The sequence below is a fragment of the Polistes fuscatus genome, unplaced genomic scaffold (genome assembly GCF_010416935.1).
Source record: "Polistes fuscatus isolate 324 unplaced genomic scaffold, CU_Pfus_HIC Scaffold3, whole genome shotgun sequence".
NCBI lineage: Eukaryota > Metazoa > Arthropoda > Insecta > Hymenoptera > Vespidae > Polistes > Polistes fuscatus.
This window is the reverse complement of record NW_025113107.1, coordinates 5,522,247-5,544,937: the sequence shown is the minus strand read 5'-3', so window position 1 is coordinate 5,544,937 and position 22,691 is coordinate 5,522,247. Positions and strand designations below refer to the sequence as shown.

The 22,691-nt window shown below is 33.7% G+C and overlaps 1 protein-coding gene across 2 annotated transcripts; it reads left to right on the top strand.

The window, feature by feature from the left end:
- Window positions 1-826: 826 nt before the first annotated feature.
- Window positions 827-22,212, top strand: LOC122519422 (protein windpipe). Of its 2 annotated transcripts, none has more exons than XM_043638832.1 (3): window positions 827-1,152; window positions 16,424-16,470; window positions 18,250-22,212. In XM_043638832.1, the coding sequence occupies exon 3, from the start codon at window positions 18,263-18,265 to the stop codon at window positions 20,330-20,332; it is 2,070 nt and encodes a 689-aa protein (XP_043494767.1). In that variant the 5' UTR covers window positions 827-1,152; window positions 16,424-16,470; window positions 18,250-18,262; the 3' UTR covers window positions 20,333-22,212. The 2 variants fall into 2 exon arrangements, with proteins under 2 accessions (XP_043494767.1, XP_043494766.1); XM_043638831.1 differs by having other exon boundaries at window positions 18,246-22,212.
- Window positions 22,213-22,691: the final 479 nt, after the last annotated feature.

Here is a 22,691-nt window from a genome sequence, read left to right as displayed (position 1 = left end):
CGGAAAAAGATCTACATCATATACTTATTCGTAAGATCTTTTCGTTCAATTTATTTTATTCGATTTATCATAATTAAGTACCATTGCTCATAATTATTAAACAGTTATATATATATATAGTCGTTATAGAAATAAATCTCTAACATATTTATCATTTAAAGGATTGTATATGAGATTGTGCTGTCTAAATAAATTATATTTCAATTAGGATCCAATGATTAACGGTTTACGATTATCGGTTAATAATCAACGATTACAATTTCATTAATAATACTTTGTTCGACTCAATTTAATATTAGTTATTATAAAATTAATGTTTTCTTCATATTCGTCTCGATTAAGGGAATAATGTTAAAAATATTTGATAAATTGATCTAACGAATATTATTAGAAGAGAAAATGAGCGTCAATATGGTAAGTAGTAGAACGAATTGGAAAATCGTAGAAGGGAAAGAAGAAGTATCATCAAAATCAAAGTGATCGATAACGAGAGGAAAAAGAAGAACTAAAAGCGTGTCTAAATTGAGAATGGTTTCTCTGGTTCGGTAGAAACTATCTCGTGCACCTATCCCGATCTCTTGGTGCTACCAAGCTTGGTATACAACGGTGTTGCAGATATGGTGGGGAATTGAAGGTAGGTAGAATGAGTAAATGTGAGAGAGAGAGAGAGAGAGAAAGAGAAAGAGAGATAGACATGACGAGGAGAGTTGGTTGGTGCAAAAGAGTGAGAGAAAGAGAGAGGGAATTACCAAGCGAGCAGTTGGAAAGAAGAAGAGGAGAAGGAGGAGTGAGAAAAAGAGCGAGAGGAGGACTCGCGGTGTACTGTCAGAGTCCACAGTCCTAAGTTGGCCTCAGGCTGCAATAGAACGTGTATCTCTCTCTCTTTCGGTGGCTTCGATCTGATCGAAGTGAACGCGGCTCCAGCCAGTCTCGCGCGAACCTTCGCAATCGCTCCTTAGGACGACGCGATCCTTCCTGTCTACCTGCCTGCCCTTCGACTTTTATTTTTGTATTTCTTCTTCTTATTCTTCCTTCTTTTGAATAATTTCAATTGTGTTTTTTTTTTTTAATTTTATTGTGGAAAGGAAATTCGGGATAAAGTGAACTTTCGAGCAGGAGTACGGATCTATTCGTCGAATCTTCATCCCGGAGGTAAGTTTAATCATTTTCATTCAACAAGTGTCGTTTGTCGGAAGTATCGTTATAAGACTATTTTTATATTTATATTTTTATTATTACTATTTTAAATATTCGATTAATCTTTCTTTCGTTTCCGTTGAAACTTATTGATAAAACGTCGTTTTGTTTTATAATTGTTTTTCTGTTTGTTTTGTTTTCGAAACCAATTAAATGGAAGTATGTGTGTAATAAAATAGCGTTATCAAAGCCGTCGTAAATAATAGATATCGTGATTTTCTTTTGGTCTTAGCATAGATGTCATACGGAATGAGTTGCTTGTCAAGAATATACACATATATATACTTATATATATGTTATATGTCGTTTTCTTCTTAGAGATATTGTTAGACTTTGTACAATCGGGTATTTAAGTGATGAAATGTACATTATCGCTTCATTATCTTATTCTTCTTTTAATTCTTTTGTAACTCTGTTCGTGTATTTTTAAGTTTTCTTTTTTGTCGTCGAAAGTGTAGAGACACGTAACCTTGCTCATTAGGGGCGGACCGAGTAAAGGTTAAAAATATAATTCCTCAGACGGTTGTGCTTTAGAGTTATACTCGAAGAATTCAATGTACGAAATTCGTATTAGTCTCGTAATGAAAGAAGCTAGAAAATAACTCAAAATGGATGACTTTTTCAAAGTGAATCACTGCTATGGGTATTAATCGCAATAAAATTCTTCGATTATTTGCAAATGGGAGACTCGTTAATTTAAAGTTAGATTATATACTATGTATTACCAGTTTATTCGAAGACTCACGGTAATGTATATTTACCTACCGCTTGCTAATGTAAAAGGAACGCCTTTGAAATTCATTTCGGTTCCGCGTAGTCACGAATTTTCCGGTTTCGGTCTAACGAAAGAGAAGTAAAAGAGAGAAAAAGAGAGAAAAATCGGAGAGGAGAAGGTTTGACTAAAATTAGAATGAAATGCTGGAAATGAAATAGTGCTAGCCGACGTGGTAGTAGTCAGGGTCAAAAACGGCGGGTGGCGATCGCTTTGTTACGAAGCACTCCTCTTAGTTTCTACATTTCGGATCGTTTCGTTCGGTCTTCGTTCGAAGTGGGATTTATCTCGAGAGATTCGTACTTTTTCTCACTTTATCAAGTCTCGGAGAATGGTTCCATTCTATTGTCTAACTGTACATATAACTCGAAGAGAGATACGATTCACAACGCGTTCGTTGTCGTGATCCGAGAATCCTTGAATCGTTCCTTCTTTCATTCATTCATTCATTAATTCATTTATTTCTATCCCTCTATCCTTTTGTTTTACTTTTGTATTAATGGGGAACACGAAAATGAAAGTTTAATTATTTTTTCCTACACTAATTTGTCAAGGATCACCCAAAATATTTATCGATCGTATCACTTTCATATCGTTTTGCCGTTTTTGCATTCTCGATATATCATCGACAGCTGCGTAAAGACACTTCGATGTATCTCGTTTGTATGCCTTCCAGCAAAACTCCGACGAAGTCTGCGGTCTATCTGGCTTCTCCGTTCTTTTGACCGACGACGGACTGTCTCGTTTAATTATTCGAAAGAAATCTTATACCTAGATCATAGTCTATAAGCGTAATATGCAAACGTCTATGCGTTACATTTTATGTTTCTTTTTTATTATCTTATTTTATTTGAAATTTTCTTTGTCATACGCACTAATAGATATTCAGAGTTAACTTGAAAGATTAGAAATCATATTTTCTGATGAATCTTATCTCGCATTGTTTCTAATGTATTTTATATGTTTTTTTTTTGTAGCGTACAGGGCAAGCCAAAAGTTACGAGTTGATTACGTAAATCAATTAATCTTTTCTGATATTTTTATTCTCCGTCATAAAATTACAAGTCCAAAAAGTTCTGGCCTATTCCGTATATCAAAATTTCACAAATTGTTCGTTTATGTCGAATCCTTGTAATTTAGAAATTATCCTTACAGAATTTGATAATTATTAATTTATATACATCCACGTGTCTTCATTTTACAATTTTCTTATTTCTTTGTAAAAAAAAATAACGCTGATTTCAGTATAGGTATTTCCACAGAAGATGATTACTAAGCCAATCTGATGACTCCGCATGGTTATTTCCATATCTACCTTGATCGATTCGGAGTCTCTTACATATGCAGAAGGAACGTCTTGCGTTACGAGAAAGAAATTTAACGTTTCACGTCTCGTCTGACGTAGCTCCCTTACTCCTTCCGAAGTTTCATTCATGAATATCTCGACACCATTCTTACCTACGTCAATAGTTATTTCTCGTATGATTCCTTCCACTATCTTATTCATAAACTAATATATTTAATATTCATCCATTTTTCCAATGACGTCCATTGCTAAAAATAAGTTTTGTATATTTTTTGTTTTACTTGCATACCTGCTATTCTTAAAGATTCAATTTATTACGAAATACGAGTGTCGAAATAATACAATTTCGTGACATAACATCCGATTACGATATACGTATAATATTTTATGTTTTAATTAGTGACACGAAAGAAAGAAATAAAGAAAAGAAAAGAAAAAACAAGAAAAAAGAAATCAATATTTAATTCGTAAGTTTCGCACATTTTTTTATCGCTTTAATTTTATTGCCAGATACGTAACCCAAATAAAAGTGATAGATATCAGACTATTTTAAGGTCATTTCGTATTGCCACGAATCATTACTGAATGTATTCATTTAATCAACTTTAGCGCTCGTTAAACGTTGAATAAAACGTACGCGTTAAAAGTTTTACGCTCGATGACTCGTTTGATTTTCTATGACGTCAAGACCAAGCTTGTTTCTATCAAAGAATTTTGTAAAAATCATCGGGAGGACCGGTTCTTTTTCGAAAATTCATTAATTTCGATCAGGGATTTTTTTATTTACATATCATATCGAACTCGAGACTTACAGTGTCGTTTAGTTTTTCTTCCTTCGGATTTTGTTTCGAATAAATTTTTCTTATTTTTCAAGAATAAAAATGATTCAAAATTTCAAAAAAATCACAAATTGATTTATCTATATTCATTTATGTCATTTCACAAAGGTTATCGCTACGACAATATTTCTTCTCGATGGTCAAATTCGTGCAGATGAAAATTTCCTCTCGATTATGAACATTCACGCGAATTAATGATGCAACGATCTATACAAAAAGTATATTTTTTGTTTATTTCGCATTATAATACCTTTGTAATTAAAAAATAAGAAATTATTGTTAGTCGACGAAAAATATATGATAAAAATAAAAACGAGTAATATCGAAAGAGTAAAAATGATTACGAGAAACTATACCAAAATAACGATTTTTAAAAATTGTATAGAATTTTCGTCTGAATATTGTTCAATTATTCGAGAATCTACGAGTAGATTTATTATTTTAAAAGAAATTTCTTATTTGATCATAGAAAAAAGAGAGTTAACGTTTGTTTAGTACTTAAAAAGATCGTGACTGAAGTTCGTACTTAGGAGATTAGGTGCGTGATCTTGCGTTAGATACCCTTTCTTTCCTACTCTTTTTCATTCTTCACTCTATCTTTCTCTTTCGTTTTTTCACAAATGACTGGTCACAATCAATTTTTAATGGGTGCAATATATATTCCTCATGAATCATTACAAGTATGCGAAAAACAATTTTTTCCAAAAATCAGTGATTGCACATGATTGGCATGCCCTTGCAAGTAGCGTGTGCATCGAACCTTTTCCCTTAGGAAATTTTGACCAATTGTATGAGAAAACAGGTAATAATCCCTGGATTATTGGAGTTATTTGTAAATCCGAGCGCGTGCCTCGGTTCTGTTCGCTACAAATCTTTCTAAACGAAATTCTTAAGTGGACGAAGATGAGATGAACAAGCTGAGAGGAGAAAGAGAAGCAGAAGAAAGAGGAGGAGAACGAGTTGGAGGATGAGGAGGAGGAGGAGGAGGAAACTGCGACCTTGAGTGCTTAAGAATCGAGCTCGACATATGGCCCGTTCTCATCGTCTTTGACTACTGTGTGTGTATGCATATATTTATGTGCGTGCACATATACATGTGTTATACATGCATATATATGTCGGCGTTAAATCGTATAATTCACTTAATTTCACGTTTTAACAGTAACATATACACATACATATTTAAAATATTCAAATTCCATTTTCTATATTCTATAAAAATATTTTAATGATAGTACCATACATATACTTATTTCATTGAGAAAATTTGTTATTTAACATGCATGCACATACACAAATATTAAATATCTGAAATAATATAATTCCATTTCTCGACAAGATTATGTGGAAAATTCACTTTCCTGCGAGAAATGCATTTTAACTCACAAATTAACGGATTTAACATATTTACGTTAACATATATATATATATATATATAAGAGAATGAACAAGTGTACGGTTTGCCAACATAGAAAAAGCGTCTGACAATAAGAGAACCGGTGTTGACTGTGATGGGACAGTAATTGGCCGGAATTAGGACCAATCGATTATGACTTCGAACGTTCTCTGTGTTCTATCTTTTATTCTTCGTTCTTATTCTTCTCTTGTCTTCTTGTTTTTTCAAATGACGATGACTCGACTCTTTCCATCAACGGGGGAATCTTATCCAACTAGATATCGATCTTTTTTTAACTTTATCTTTTTTTATTCGATCGTATGACGCGATTAAGATTTACGATATTTCAGTTAAATTGTTTAAAGAAGTCATTTTTTATTTTACATTTTCACTTAATATTTTATATATATATATATTATTTTGTAATATTATATTTCATAATTCATTTTTGTATACAAATAATCTCATTAAAATGTAAACAATTTAAATAACGATAACTTGTATCAAGATTTTGTAATAAATTTTATCTTCCTTCGATGAATAGTAGAAATTTGTTAGTATGCAAATTTTGTATATGTCAATAATAATAATAATAATAATAATATTTTTTAGCTCGTTGGAATAAAAAACGATGAGATCATGTACCGAATATGTCAAGATAACAAGTAAGAGATAAAAATGTCGCGTAGATATGTTCTTTTAGGATATGGGTCGAGTATAAAAATTCTTAATTTTATTGTTGGATCACTGAACTGAATTTATAAAAATAGCCTTAGGAGTGTATTGTGAGGTTAACGATAGAACAAGATATCAATGCCAGTGTCTTCAGTATCTTGTTTTAGTTTGGTTTGTACAAATGTTTTTACAAACACGTAAACGGAAGAATCTTTTGTAATATAATTGAAATAACGTGCTTCTACGTAACATACTGCGTTAAAAATTATTTATTGTTTTGGAACTTGGTTTACCGATCAGTTTACATTGTCGTGAAAATCCCCAGCACACGATGATCCCCAGACTTCGTTTAAAACATTTATAATGCCAGAAATACTAGTTCTGTCATCAATTTTTTATTTCCATTCAAAATTAACAACCTCAGAGCCAATAAAAATGTAGTCGTCGAATAATGAACAATCAAGAACATTAGGTAAAGGTATTAATTTACTTAATCGTTTAGATCGTTATTCGACGTCTCAAATGTTACCGCGAAATTCGATAAGAAACGTTAAAGTTATTTACTTACGTATGAAAAATTGTAATTATCAAAAGCGCTTTTATCATTCCTAACGCGTGAATTTATGTACAGGAGTAATGTATTTCCATTTGTATGTGTAACAGTAAACGTGATATATGAACAAATAAAACGAATGATAAAAGAAGAAAAAGAAAAGAAAATATTGACGAGAAAGCAGAGAAAGAAGACATTCCTTTAAATCTTATCACAAGTGCATGACTAGTTTGCGTTACGATGGCAGATAGGCTTGTTTAACTTGTTCTTAATTAATTTCGATCGTTAGTCGACTGGTAGATAGGCACGGTTATTAAGCGAATAGAAAAGGAAAGATCGTAAGTCGCTTTAGATATGTATCTTTCTACAAATGGAGTTCAAAGTCTTTTTTCAGTATATTTGATTTTTTTTAATTTCTAGTTCTTTTTATTTTTCTTATTTTCTTTTTTTTTTTTTATCATTAATCATCAATTATATCCTATGGAGACGTTATCGTAGCTGGTGAACGTACGCACTCCTAAGTCGGTTAAATCAACGATCACCATTCGTTGTTTGAGCAGTAGAGTCTCTTTATATACATACATATGTAAGTCAAACTACGATCCGTGTTGCGATTCGATCATACGGATTTAGTACATGCATGAATTTATCTCGAAAATAACAACGACTAAGGTAAGTCGAGAATAAATGATCGTTTATTTTTCTTTTACGATTCCATGCCATTAGATTCTATGTATCTATACACTTATACACAGTTTCCTGTAAGATTTATATCGTTCCAAAACAATAACATTTGAAAGAATTTTTTCATTTCTAATTATACATTAATTATTCAAGTTTTGATTAAGCATAAAATTATAATTTTTCGAATGCGTTACTTAAAATATATTTAGTGTTATAAGAAATGGGAGATAATGATAAGTCAGAAGATATATGATTTATTTAATTTTACTCAAATTTCAATAGACGATTAATCACTGGATTAATATCCAGTTGATATGAATTGGCAAATAATGTAATATTTATTATAGTAATAAATAATTGTTTATAATGTAAAAACCCGTTATTTAGAGAATAACGTTACCTTTCGATTGAAATCATTGTTATTACTTTAGTTAATATCACTTATCGAGAGATCGCTTATGTTGGGATCTGTTGAATTCTTTCATCTAGTAAGGCCACATAGGTTTCAAATGCTCGCAATACGATTCTCGCCTATATCAAGACGATAACGAGTTTCCAGGTGTTTACGACTACGCAGCGTCATCGAACCCGCCATTACCTTTTCAGTCGTTTCTCTAGCAGAGACGTCTCGTGCGTTATGTTAGCGATGTTTGAACTTGATCATCGATTCTCTAACAACTCGATTCGTTACACTTTATTCCTGTAATCATTTTTCATGTTATTTTTCAATTAAAATTTTCCAGAACGAGCTCGTGTCGTATGAAAAAAAAAAAAAAACAGAAAGAAGAAATATAACTTGATATGTTATCTCAATATTTGTTTTCGTATAAAAATCAAGATCTCGGCTTTATGCCTTTTTTTTTTTTATTTTTCTTTTACCATTTTCTCTATCGAAGATCTTAGGCAAAAACTCGACTTTCTTCTTCCTTTTTTATTTTTATCGTTAGCTGTTATCATCGATGCGCGATAGCGTAACGTGTGCCGAGTGTTAAACAAATGCTGTTTTATCTACATGTGATTCTGACGTCACACTGTCTATCTTTATTATTATGTACATACGTATACTAAAGTATTTTTCATGTACCTCAAGAATACTATTTCCTTCTATTCTCGGTTAAAGCGTGCATCTTATTATTTGTGAACAATGTTTATGTATTTTCGTTAGAATCGTCGTTATCTTACATTAACTTTTATCTAGTAGCGAGTTATTTTAACGTTTAGGATAAATGAAAAAAAAGATTTGGATCAAATGCTGTTTTATCTACATGTGATTCTGACGTCCCACTGTCTATCTATTATATTATGTACATACGTATATACATAAATGTCTTTTTAATGTACCTCAAGAATACTATTTTCCTTCTATTCTCGGTAAAGCGTGCATCTTATTATTTGTGAACAATGTTTATGTATTTTCGTTAGAATCGTCGTTATCTTACATTAACTTTTCTAGTAGCGAGTTATTTTAACGTTTAGGATAAATGAAAAAAAAGATTTGGATCGTTTGTGTGCAATATTAATTTTTTTCTTATTTACAAATAATGATCAAAGCGCGTGGATCATATATAAATGATCTGTTTGTTTCGATTAATGCAATTATTTTAATCGAAGATAACTGTTTAACCTCTTGGTTTACTCTCGTGTATCTTACGCCCTGTATAGGTACTACTAGGAAAGGTCGCGTGCCTTTTGCGGTGACAGAGAGGAATGGGCGAGGGTGAGGTTCTTCGAGGAAGAAGGTACAAGCGAATTGAGATGCGTCTAAGGAAAAGAAATAAAAATAAAGAGAAAAAGAGAGATAGTGAGAGATAGAGAGGGCGATTAGGGCAGATTTTTAATATGGTCGTATGCCCGAGCAAAGAAGGACGTCACTGGCTACAGCATTAGCCATGCTGATGTCTCAGAGACGGTCAGCGCTGACCTCTGACCTTTTCGTATATATTTTATCTTCTCTCTTTCTCGTCCTGCTCTCTTCGTCGGCATTCACGTATGTTACGTATCGTACGTTATATAGTCACCATGCACGCGTACAATGAAACGCAACAAAATCGAAAGGTGGTATTTTTTCGAATCAGTATGAGTCAGTAATTTTTACGAAATTTTTTACGTCAGTTTGTTACTTTATTTTTTTTTTTCTTTTATTTCTGTCACGGATCTCTTCTAAATTTTTGCAAAATTAGCCGAGTATATTTATTGTCAACTCACGATTAGCGCATTTATACTCTTTTTGTCTGTTTCTTTTTTTTTTTTTAACGAACAATCTTATAGCGTATTTTCTAATATAAAAAAGTATTACGACTGTACTTGTAAAAGTGATATTGTAATATAAAAAAGTATTGTACTGTACGAGTTACTAATGAAATAAGCGGCAATGCTCGGTTTACGCAACGCGTACGTTGCCTCTGTATTATATCGTGAAAACCAAGAACCTTGGTCGTTTGGACGATTTCAGGAGGCGGTACCTTGGATATCCGCGAGAGGCAACCATTTCTTTCTTTAATTTATTCGTAACTACGAACTTTAATTCTGCCGAAAGTCAAATGTATGCTCAATAATTTTATCGACTTAATGAACATCTCGATATAGACTTATTTTGGGGGAAACAATTTCGCGTATGTTCGTATCGAATGGGATCTAAGGTTTTTAATTGATTTTCAAAATCATCATTAATTATTTAAAAATATTTGAAATTTCTATCTATTTTGTAATTAAATTAATATGATAGTTAAATGTTAATAGCGGTGGTCTTAAAATTGTCTTTTGTTTCGAATAACGGATAATATTTGTTGGATAAAAATTGGTGACTTATAATAGTTCCTACTAGACCTAAGTTTTTATCTCGGTATAATCGAAAGAAAGGGAGAGAGAGAGCGAGAGAGATAGTAACTCTTTATTCTAGGTTTATTTATGTTGAAATTAACGTCCCCGATGTTCGCCACCTTAAGAGGAAAGTCTATTGCCAGTATCTATCATTAACTTTCTTCAGTAAGGATCAAGAACAAAGCTAACGAGCGTACGGAGGTTGGTCATTTTCTTGTGATAACTTAAGACTCTGTTTTCATAGATCTTTCTATCGTTCTTTTTTAGACATCAAAAGATATTTTCCGAGGATTCTGCGAAATCGTTGTCAGGGTGATAAGCGTATCGTAAAAGTTCATCAGAAAATGACTCGTTAATTTGAATAAACGAGAAACAAGAAACTGACATAAAAAGTATGCGAAGCTTCCAAATCCGGTTCGTGTAACTCTTCCTCTTCGAAGCGACGATGAAAGTCGAATAAGCTTTAAAGACTATTGCTTGACTCGCGTCTCTCTTATGTCACCTTTCTCACGACACGCATCGTGAAAGTCCATCGTGTTTCTATATGAAGTGAATGAGTCTTACAAATATTCGGTCACTTTTCTCACCATTTTAGATATATTTGTTAAAAAATCTTATTTTTTCTTCTAGCTGCGATAAAAAAGTAAATATAATGAGCCTTCCTCAATTATTTTTTTCTCAGCTATAAAAACAAATCATATTTTTTTGTGATATATCTATTATACTAAAGAGATCTATTCACGTTGCGTTATTATTATTGTCGTCGATCATACGAAATTAATTTAATATCCAATAATTTAGTATTATCCCGGAATAATTATACGTATATGTTATTTATGCATTTACTTTTTTTCATTAAAATTATTTGTATACTTATTTGTAGCAAAAAATACATTTACATACGTAAGTATGTAGAAGTGAGGCGACAAGGAAACTACCGTTGTTCTTTAGAAAACGGATATCGATTGAATCTCTCGGATGTAATTTCGATGACCTTCGCGATCATTGGGGTGATACGATGTAGAGGAATCTTAAGAGTGGCGCCATTGAGAAATAGAATATGCATAGGTTTCTTTGGAAATCTATTTCATTCCGTGTACAGAAGAATGTAGAGTTTCTCGAATAACTTATCCCAACGTTCCATTAATATTATACCTGCGTTTATTGAAAGACAAAAAATTTCAAATGGAAGAGGACGATTAATATTAATCGATATTTTTTACCGCTTATATGTCCATTTACTTGTGTATAGGTATGCAACTTTTATGTTTGAAAAAAGCTATTACGTGACGATGTAAATTTTTCTTATAATTAAATAAAAAATAGCAAGTAAGAAGGAGATAGAGAAAGAGGAAAAAACGTTTCAAATATGCGATGGTAAATCGTACAGACGTGTGCTGTTACCCGTGCTTAAGAGCAAATTTGCAAATTACCTATCGTACAAGCACTCCTGCTATTTCTCGAGTATGTTAAGAACGAAGGATAACTGGTCGTCATTGCAAGGCGAATAACGAACATATGATTTGTTTCAAGATTGAGCGGGTTACTTCGACAGCGAAGGAGCAGCTTCTCGTTTTTTCAAGAAGTAACAACGAACTCTCTCTGTCTCTTTTCCTCAGTCTCTTTGTAATTTTACTTGGTTGATCTATATCGATTCTCGGAAGTGTTTTTCCTATTTGGAGATGTCCGATTATTTCGTTCTCGAAACAAAATTTTCAGGATTGAGGATTATGATAAGTTCGTAATATTCATAACACTTTCTTACATTTTTTTTATGAATATTGAATTTATTTAAATATTTGAATGTTAATAATTTAAACGCGTTTATTGAATTATTATAATTGTTCGGTTACTTTTCTAAGTCAGATTGAACGTATAAATATTAATGTAGGCATATGTAAATTCCTAAAGAAATATAGCAAAAAATAGATATATGTACTACAATAAATAAATACATAGATGTTAACTAAGTCAAAGTGATGATAGTTTAAAGCCAAGCGTTGCACTTAAAAAACAATAAAAATCATGAAAAGAACATTACAACGTTAACTATTCTTAGATCGAATAATCATTGAAACTAAGCAGGGGAGATTCGATTCAGCTGAAAGGAATTAGACTAGACTCATCTAATAGTCATCGGTTAGTGATTTTGTTGGATGATTCGATTCTAATGTATCTCTGGACGAGTCATTCTCCGTGTAATCACCGAAAGCAATTTAAGTTAATTACTCTTACAGTGAACAAACGCACAACATCTCATAAATCTTTCCAGTCGTGTCTTACAATTTTCGATAAACCATTATTTGTCGTAAGTATAGGATCTAAAGGAAAGGATCGATAGATCTATCGTTGGAACGATCTCGTACGATGTCGTATCGAAGATATCGATCGTAATTGCTTCCATTGGCTGCCAATAAGAATTATTTTCGGAGCATCGATCGTCTCACGAGTTTATGCCACTTACAAGAGTGTTTGTTCTTTGGTCGTGTTATAAAAGCACATCTGGTTTATTAACCTTGCACTTTGACTATTCTTAACTTATTTATTTCTTTTTTGTAGTGTTATTCAATGACTGTTGCGACTATCGAGACTAGAAAATCAATAAAAAGCGAACTAATAAGATTTATTTCTTTAAGGTATCATTATATTACGCAATATTTCGAATAAATTTATTTATATAATACAATACTGATATTTATTATGTATAAAATACATTAAACATCATATACTCAATAAAAATGAATTCATTTTATCTTATTGTAAGATAAAAATGAACGATAAGGCTGTAACGAGGTTAAAAAGAAAAAAAGAGTATAAGAACGAGACAAGAGATTTGCGAAAGAGTGACATTCTTTTATTTTTTATTTTTAAAGAAACTCGCACGACCGGTCATCGATGTTTCCCTTGTACACGTATCCTGTGTCATTCGCTTCCTGGATTAGATGCAAGCTGACGGTGCATCAAACTTCTCGTTAACTTACGTTCTCCGTAAAATAAAAAGGGATAGATGGATAGATTACTCGTTAGATAAATAGATAGATAAATAGATATATAGAATAGAGAAGTTAAGAGAGAGAGAGAGAGAGAGAGAGAGAAAGCTAGAAGAGCTTTATTTGAGAATGTTATCTGCCATTTCTTCAGCTCGGTCGAGCCGTCCGTTCGTACTCGTGGCTTCCGCTCGATTTCTGATGCGTTACGCTTTGCTAATCGTTTCGCACGACCGAACGATATCGATATCTTTCGATATATGTATGTATGTACATACTTACATCTGTGTATGCGAATATACAGGGTGTCCCATTATACTTAAATGTATATTTTTACCCGTTACAATGTACAATATAAAAAAAATACCGGTGATCTTGGAAAGAATCCATAAAAAATTTCCTTAGTAAAAAATATTTGTTCCACGATAGATCATTTAATATTTTTTTTTTAACCGATCAAAGTATGACTTAAACATTTTTTATATCATTGAAAACAAAGAAAATATTTAGGTGGGACACCTTGTATATCGGGGGCACGAGTCAAGTTCTCCGGCCTTCTTGTGTAGTCTATTCACCCTCCCCCCTTCCTCCTCCGTTACCTCTTTTTCTTCAGTCTAGATGAATCTCTGTTTCGTCCTTTCTTCGAGCTTTTCTTTTTCGTTTCTTGAGTTTTTTTAAATGACTTTCCTGCACTCTTTATTTTCCTCCTCCTCTTCCTCCTCCTCCTCTTCGTTCTTTCCATTTACTATGTATTCGAGATATCGTTTTCTGTTTGCAACTTGGCACAGGATTCTCCCATTTTTTGCAAGAAATTCCATAATCCTCACGCGATCTTCTCGTTTTCTATCACGATTCGCGAGAAGAATCGGTTGTTTTTATTGTGAGTTTCTTTGGAGAAAATACGAGGCTTTTTTTTAAACGTTATGAAGAAAGATTTTATTAAAGGTGAAGGCTCGATTTTCAATTCGTAACAATTTTGTTTTCCCGATCATTTTTTATTGAAAAATAATTTTTAATATGAATTTGTTCCATAAATGTAAATCATCAAATTGCAGATAAATTTTTGAATAAGATCGTTTCCGATGTTAATTCATTTGACTGTTGAGATTATCATCTATCGTTACTTAGAAAGATAAAGGTAAAGAGAGGTCGATTGTATTCTCGTAATTTTTTTTCCTCGGAGAAATCGAAAGTGTTAATTGTTTGAATCAATGCAAGGATTCGCAAAAGTTAAAGAGAGGAACCACTGTCTACGACGGTCACCATGAATGACGTTTTACAGACTTCGACGTTTTTCTGACGTCTTTACGACGATTTTGCAAGAATAATCGCATTGTCGGTTAACCTGAATCGCTTGAATATCTAAGCATGACACTTGACACAACGTCGTCTTTTCTAAGAAGTGATAGAAGGAGGCATTTGACTACTCAAATTTTACCTTCTTCGTACGGTATTACATAATTTTTATCTATTTGTTGGTTTCGATATTTTTATTAAAATAAATCCTCGATTATTATTCAATTTTGACTCGTGTATCGATTGTAATAAAGTCTTAACAAAAAAATGATGTCAAAGCAAAGTCTATATTCTCTTCGATTATTAGTTTATTTTGAATAAAAAAGATAAATGCTTTTAACTAAACGAAATAATTGATAAAAGATAGCACTATTCTATATTTGTTAGAAGTTATTTATCAATCACTCGATTTTCTGTATAACTTTTTCGGTATGTTTCGGACAAGGGTACTTTGAACTTCCTTATCCAGACTCCAGGAAGGTGTACGACCTCCCGGAACGATTTCTGAAATAGCTGGATCTTCCGTAACGCGCGACGAACTGGACCACGAGGTCGTACCGGATACCGTTAAGCAGAGAAACAGCAAAAAACGAGTCCGAAGCCGTCGTACACGTTTCTTTTTCTCGTCATGCTCATTACGACTTTTAATCATTTTCCTTCGATTGGATTCATCCTCATTCATTCGATAATATTGAAATAATAATAGATCATCAATCATATTTCTCGATTAACTATTTTATTCAATTAGAATTAATCGGACATTTCGAGAGCAATAATCGATCACAAATATCGAAGTGAGATAAAATTCGTGAAGTGTGAGTTAGTGTGATTGTATCGCGTACGTTGCCCCTTGAACCCAAAAGACAGAAACACACGAAAGATATATACAATATATACATATGTACACATACGTTAGCAACATGGATTATCAGCATACGTAATTATGCATACGTGTAGGAGAACGAAGGACATTTCGATGCGGCTTGTTCATTCAAAGATGAGATATGCTATAGTCAGTATCGTGAGATTAACGGGGAAAAAAAAAAGAATAAAAAGGAAATGAGTTGCGCGTAATATGTTCGACCTGTCCTAGTAAAAGTTAGTTAGAGATTGTCGGTTGCACGTTTATACGATGACTAGGCAACGATTAAATTCTACAAATGGCATTGCTAAGAATTCCAGAGACACTTTGTTTTAATGGAACTTCGTCAAACATTTACTTAAGACTTTTTGTAAATAGTCCTAATGGGGTTGCTAGGAGATCGATTTTAAATACCGAATATTTTTTGTTAATATTATTTTATGATTCCAAATTCATAAGTTACGTTGATTCTTCTCAATGATGAAATTCTGTAATTGGAAAAGATTAGCTAAACAATCTAGCAATGGAATGCTCGGAAAGAAAGACATTAGACTTACTTGTTGGTCTATGGAATTTTCTTGAATAAAAAAATATAATGACGGATAAGGGGCAGATCGAAAATTGTTCCTTGATTAAAGACTCGTAGTGCTTACTTTCGACGCGCGAACGTTAATATGACGTCCATCGTAATTATCCTCTCCGCTGAGGTTTCCGAAGAAGTACTATACTCTGAAGAGAAGTTAAGAAGAAGGTAACGAAAATTATTGGCGTGATTCTGAAGGAAAGAAACTTTCATAAAAACATCTTGGTATCTGGACTCGGGATCTTACGATTTATTTTCTTACAAAGTACCATGTCCGTCGAGCGTGTCCGATCGCTCGCTTACGATCTCTTGAGATCCTTCCCTATAACACGTGGATCACGTATCGTGATTTTTTGCCTAAACATTGACGACGACTTGCTCGTACGACGATGCTTTGTACGATGCTTTATAGTGAATAAACTTTTAACCAAGGTATATCTTTATTTATTACAGATGCTTTTGATGCGATGCTGTTGATGCGACGTCTGAGTAAATAAGTCGTAAGTATCTCGTATTAGTTTATTATCAATGTTTCTCTTATCTTCTTAGTCGAGACGATAAACAAATGATCGGTTTGTAATACTACCTTAAATTTCTATTTTTTCGTTCTTCCAACGTTACGCTCTAGTCCGTGGACAAATACTTTTTTTAATCTCACAATCAGTAGATTCTTCCCGGTTGATGCTCCCACGTATATCTAGTTGTGCATTGAAATCTCAAAGCTATTGGCCATGACCTGCCAACGCCCACACTGGGATCTGGCAAAATGCTACGACTGCTTTGCGCAGCGCGTACCTACTTAAGTCCCATTAAACAACGCGTCTGTTTGCAAATTAACAGTAGAAGTAGCCAGTACGGTACACACGCTCCCGTGTGTTACGACTACTTTTACACGCATTTACACGCGCACGCGAGCACGCAATCGAGGCCTTCGAACGTGGGTAAAACGAAGGACGGTGAGAAAAGCTCGTTAATCGAACGGACACGCTCGGCTCGTCGAGATTAAGTAATTCTTTTTCTAAACCCGTGATACACGTATGCTCGTGTTCTATCTGCCTACTTGAACGTAGGCATGACTATTTCATTACCTATCTCTTTTCAGAGCTTTCGATTAGATTAAGGAATTAAGAATTTTTCCAAAGTTCCTATTTTGTCTACCTAAGAAACCGACTTTAAGCATCGGTTTTAAGTCTTGAAAGTATATACGTCTATATAAAAATATTACGATCATCAGTTTCGTTGGTTTTTGTAAAGTTTATTATAACGTTTGACGAATATTTTTCAAAATTTTCCATTTCCTGTAACATTCGAATCGAAAATTGGCCTTTTATTACACGTTCTTCGTATACAATGTTTGTAGAAATTACACGACCCGTAGGATCGTTCGATCGATCGGGAGAGTTCAACGCTCGTGTTTCCTCGCGCGTGAAACGGTGTCTTTTTTCGAAATATCTGTGTAACACGTTGCACGGGAATCACAAGTATGATGACGTCACTGACCGGACGGTAACAGTATGTAAAAAAGATGCAAATAATACTTGGTATCCTCCATTCTTTCCTCGATTTCACTTTTTCTCTTTTTATACTTTTTTCTTTCCTTTCATACTTTCTTCCTTATTTTTCTCTTGTTTGCCGTTTCCAGTTGCCGTTTTTATGTATCACCTTTTTTTTCTTTTAATTACTTCTCCGTTTTTAAACTTATTCATTTATACATGAAATGTGTATGGGCGGAAGGTTAACACTTAACAGGCAAGACGAATCAGAAAATAGTCCTTTTTCCTTCGCTGACGATGACTTCACGAAAATGATTAACACGAGAGCAGCAAAACGTAATCGTAATACTTTGCATGGTTTGACAAGATTTTACTGCAGATTTGTTGATAGAATGTCAAGGTTGATCGTTAATTGAATTGAATTTTTCTTATTACAATTTCTTAAACATTCTTTTTCGTTTTATTGTTTGAAAGTGAGTTTCTTCTTATCTTATGAGACCTACTTTGACAATCACCCAGGCAACGATAATCATGATTATCCACTGATAGCAGTCACGATAATCGGTCATGTTCATTTATTTTGTCAATGATATACGATTAAACTTTCCGACGTTGTGTTAATTGCATATTCAATCCATCATTTTTCTCGCGAACTCATTAGAACTTTAAATTCACACCTATTTCCATAGTATTAATTGTTTTTTAATATATGTAATGATCGTTGTACTTTAAAATAAATTGTTCTAAAACGAACGTAATCGAAGATTTTTTCTTCGTTGCAGATAGATCAGACAAAAAAATGAAGAAAGTAGGGAGCTTCATCTCGTTCCTCCTCATTATTCTGCATAGTACGAGATTTACGAATTGTCTGTGCTACTTAGAGACCGAAACGGAGATGCAATGCGACAAATTAGAGGACATCAAATACATCGACGCTCATCAATTGGAAAAGTTGAAAGTCAGCGTGATCGGCAGTGCTTTGGATCCGAAGATTTTCAAACACTTGAACAATTTGAAACATTTGGATTTGTCCGGTGGCAATTTGAAACGAATAGAACCTGGTACTTTTCGAACGTTGATCAACTTGAAGAGTCTTGACCTCGCTAACAATCAATTAGAATACTTGAACTTGTCATCTTTGGAAGGGCTACACGAGTTACGTAGTTTGAATCTTCGAAGGAACAATATTAGTCAGTTGCCGGTTGTATTGCTTCTTCTGAAAAATCTTAAACATTTGGATGTTCATGGTAATCCACTTCAATGTAATTGTGCAACGTTACACGTGAGAGACTTGTTGACGTCAAGAAGTGTTAAGTTGTCGAAGAAGGTTACATGTGCTGGGCCGAATGGTTCGAAAGGTACGTCGCTTATGAAATTGGAGATGCAGAGGATTTGTAAAGAGGAGCAAGATGATAAGGAAATGCTGGGTGATCAGCCATATCAGGGATCAGGAGACTTCGGTTCCGGCGATGTTTTTGACGAGATGGATTCGAATGATGAGCTTATAGAAAATCTGGAATCTTCCGAGATAACACAGATTGAAGAAGTTGAAACCCCAGCTCCGGAGATACTTCCGGTATCTAACGTGGAGCCATCGACGACTGTATTAATTCAAACGACAGTGGAAGTTAGTCCACCAAGTATCAGTGAAACTCCACTTCCAATAACGCCAACCGAAGCACCTCTGGAAAAGTCTATAAAGGAATCCGAAGAGCTGTTCTTTGATTTCGAGGACCAGAAGCACCAAATTACTACAGAAATGTCACAGAAGAAGAAGGTGAAGGATAGTTTGTTTTATCCTGTTGAAGGATCGGGAGATGAGGGTTCTGGTTTAGAGGGTTCTGGAATTGGTTTAGTGCCCAACGAAGATGATAAAAGTGATGAAAAAATGGAAGACCATGGGGTTTATGTATCGAGCACTTCGGAAGAAAGTATTTTCTCTATGATCCTTAGTGTATTTACCGATACGGATGCTACCACAGAGAAGAAAGAACCTAGCATCGAAGAAGAAGGATTCATGAATGTTTCGGTAATAAAGACTTTCGATAATCTCGGAGAAGTTCCCGTTACAAAGTCAAGAACAAATGTAACTCTTGCAACTGTTCCATTACCCTTTTCTACAATTGGTCCAGAAATTGTAGAAAGTAATGAGGCCGAGGATATGTCAAAATTGGGTCCGATCATGGTGGAACCACCCGAGGTCGCTGGTATGAACAATGAATTAGCCAAAGTGTCACCTGCCAAACAATCTAAAAAAGGAATGGGCTCTTACGTTGTTCTGGCTGGTTTGTTGATCATTCTGGCAGGTTTGGTCGGATTTGCAGCCTATAAAGGTGACTTTTGTAAGAAGAAGAGGAAACGGGGTGACGTGGAGAATGGTACGGAGATGAAAGATATGCAAAAGTCTCTTTTAGATACAGGGAATCAAGCGCAACCGAAAATAGCATCGAACGGTAGTCCAGAAAACATGCCGTTGGTTGATGGTACGATCGAACACGAGGATACAAAAGATTCTATAAGGGCTCAAGAGAGAGACAGAGCTCAAAATGGTCATTCAGATCACATAGACCACGCGGATCCCGTGAAACCTCCCAGAAAGGTATTGAATACTCAGGAAGATTCTAAACCTGTGCAAGAAGCTCTACAGGATTCGATATCCTCGAAAGACGACTCATTTTCAGAGAGGACTAGTCCCGTGGAATCAGCAAGAACGACCAGTCCGCGTCTTTCCGAACCGAATGGTCCACCCTTGAGTCCTGGAGCTCAGAGAGTAAAGATTACTCTTCAAGAGAATCCAGACAGCGTTCCAAAAACGCCCATACTCATAACGCGAACGTCTGTGGGTGATAATCTAGTCAAAACACCGTGAAACGACCTACCTGGCCAAACCTTGTCACTTAACGAAGGATCAAACTAATGACGCAACGAAATGCAAATGAAAGAATATCAAGAAAACGTCAGGTGACTCAAGGAAGTGTATACGGACAACGTGATTGGTTGGTTTCTAGCCCCTACGTGTCAGGGCCACGTTCGAAATACCTTCAGAAATCGACACTTTCATGTATATTATAGGACGTTCCACGAGAATATTCTTCGAATATCTGACCTAACGGATTATCTATTTTCTTTTTACGACACGTGATTTTTCTAGGCGGTAGTGAGCGCGAACAAAGTGGACTTGTACATAACTTTCTTTTTTCTTATTTGTTTTATACTTCGACAAAATGGATGATTAGGCAAAAGGACAAAAAAAAAAGAACAAAAAGATCGCATGAGTTTAATCGTATACGAGATTTGTGAAGACATTCGTTGTACTAGCATACTAGTCAGTCTCCTTCACAAATCTTCCAGTCCTACCGTTGTATTCTCCGAAATTATTTCTTATGTTAGACACAGAGTGCGAGCGAATCTAAAAGTGAGGAGAATACAAGCGAGATTTTTATTTTAATCCTACCTTGCGTATATTATCGTCAAGAGGGTACATTCCAAGCCTGCCATAATAATTCTTTTCATTTTTTTTTATACCGTATGCTTATTTGAATGAAATTCCTAATTTTAGCCTTGATCGGCCAAACGAACAAGAATCGTTTGATATTTGATGAATACGTGACGCTTTGGAGTTTAGATTTTACATAAGTGTTGATAATTATTTTGTTGCGTTCCTTATTATTGCGTGAATGGACAAATTGTAATAGCTAGTCGATTGATACGTAAACACCCGTCATGTTTGATTCTTAATAAGACGCAATTCTTCTTACCTTCACTCTGATCCTTTTTTTTTCCTCTTATTTGTTTGTCTTTTCTTTTTCTTTTTTTTCTTTATATTGAGTGTTTGAGATTAATTAGCGAATAAAGTAAGTCTGGTTGTCGATTATAAACATGAATATAGAGCTTTGTCTGTATTCAATTGTTAGATTTATTACCGATGCCTATCGATTTTACTAAATAATATCATTTCAAAGCGATAATTGAACGATTTGTATGATAATATATTTTTAATGCGTGTTCATTGATTCAGATCAGTCGCTGAGAATGTGTCATTCGTATGAGAATCATATACGATAAATAATCAATTCGTTAAATTTAAAGACACGATTTATTTGATAAATCAATACATATGTATGCATTATTTTTCAGCCCCGTATTTATCGCTACCGACATTATTATAACACGCTTCTATTGTTTATACCATTTATTATGTCGTATATAAATATATATATAGTGAAAGAGAGAGAAAGAGAGAGAGAGAGAGAGAGAGAGAGAGAGAAAGAAAAAAATATTACGTATAAATTTATTTGCTAACGGGCAATATACGCATTGCCTGTCTATCGACTATTACAATTATTTATTCGTTAAAATTATAAGATAATAGGAGAGATATATTTTATAAGGTACGAGCTTTATGCAAGTTTTAATAATTAGTTAATTCATTTAAGGATTAAGGATTTCGAATGTTCGTCACATTTAATTACATATATGTGTTTACAATGTTAAGTGTATAAATAAGTTTTTGTCGTTAATATTATTTCGTACTATCAATCAAAGATCGTTTGTATTTAGGTATGTGAGCCAAATAAGCTGATTACATATATATTATTATAATTATTATGTATTATATATTATGTACTGTGCATCCTAAAAACGTATTATGGTTACGAAGACATAATGTTTGGACGTAATCATTCATTAGAAATACGGTGCCTACCTTTGTGAACAACATCGTACAAACAACGATGGATAACTTAAGAATGTGTATGACCGATTTTATAATCCCTATCATGTTAATTCCTTTCGGAAAAAGAATCTTTTTTCTTCAACTTTTCTTCGAATGATACATAATATTTGGAAGTAATTGATCCGAGTAAGTACATGAAGATTTTATTTATACTTAGTGTATTTAATAAAACGAAACGGAAGGTTTACCTCGTTTACCTATATTGCGAAGAAAATATATTTATTCATATATATTTACGTATATGTATGCAAGTGTAATCTTCAATTAGAATATAAAAATCCTTGTGACATTTTTATATACAAAAAATGATAAGGTATAATTACATAAAATGAATCTGAAAAGAAAAAATATCACGTAAGTGATGTTTAGCACGGATCGGGATAATAAATAAAAAAGAAGAAAGAGGAAAAAGAGGACAAGAAAATATAGTGACCATACTCGGTGAAAATGACTAATAAGCGTTTTACGTAACATCGAAGTGATAATTTGTAAC

Coding starts and splice junctions, on each gene's coding strand:
- LOC122519422 (XM_043638832.1), top strand. CDS start 18,263: ATGAAGAAAGTAGGGAGCTTCATCTCGTTCCTCCTCATTATTCTGCAT.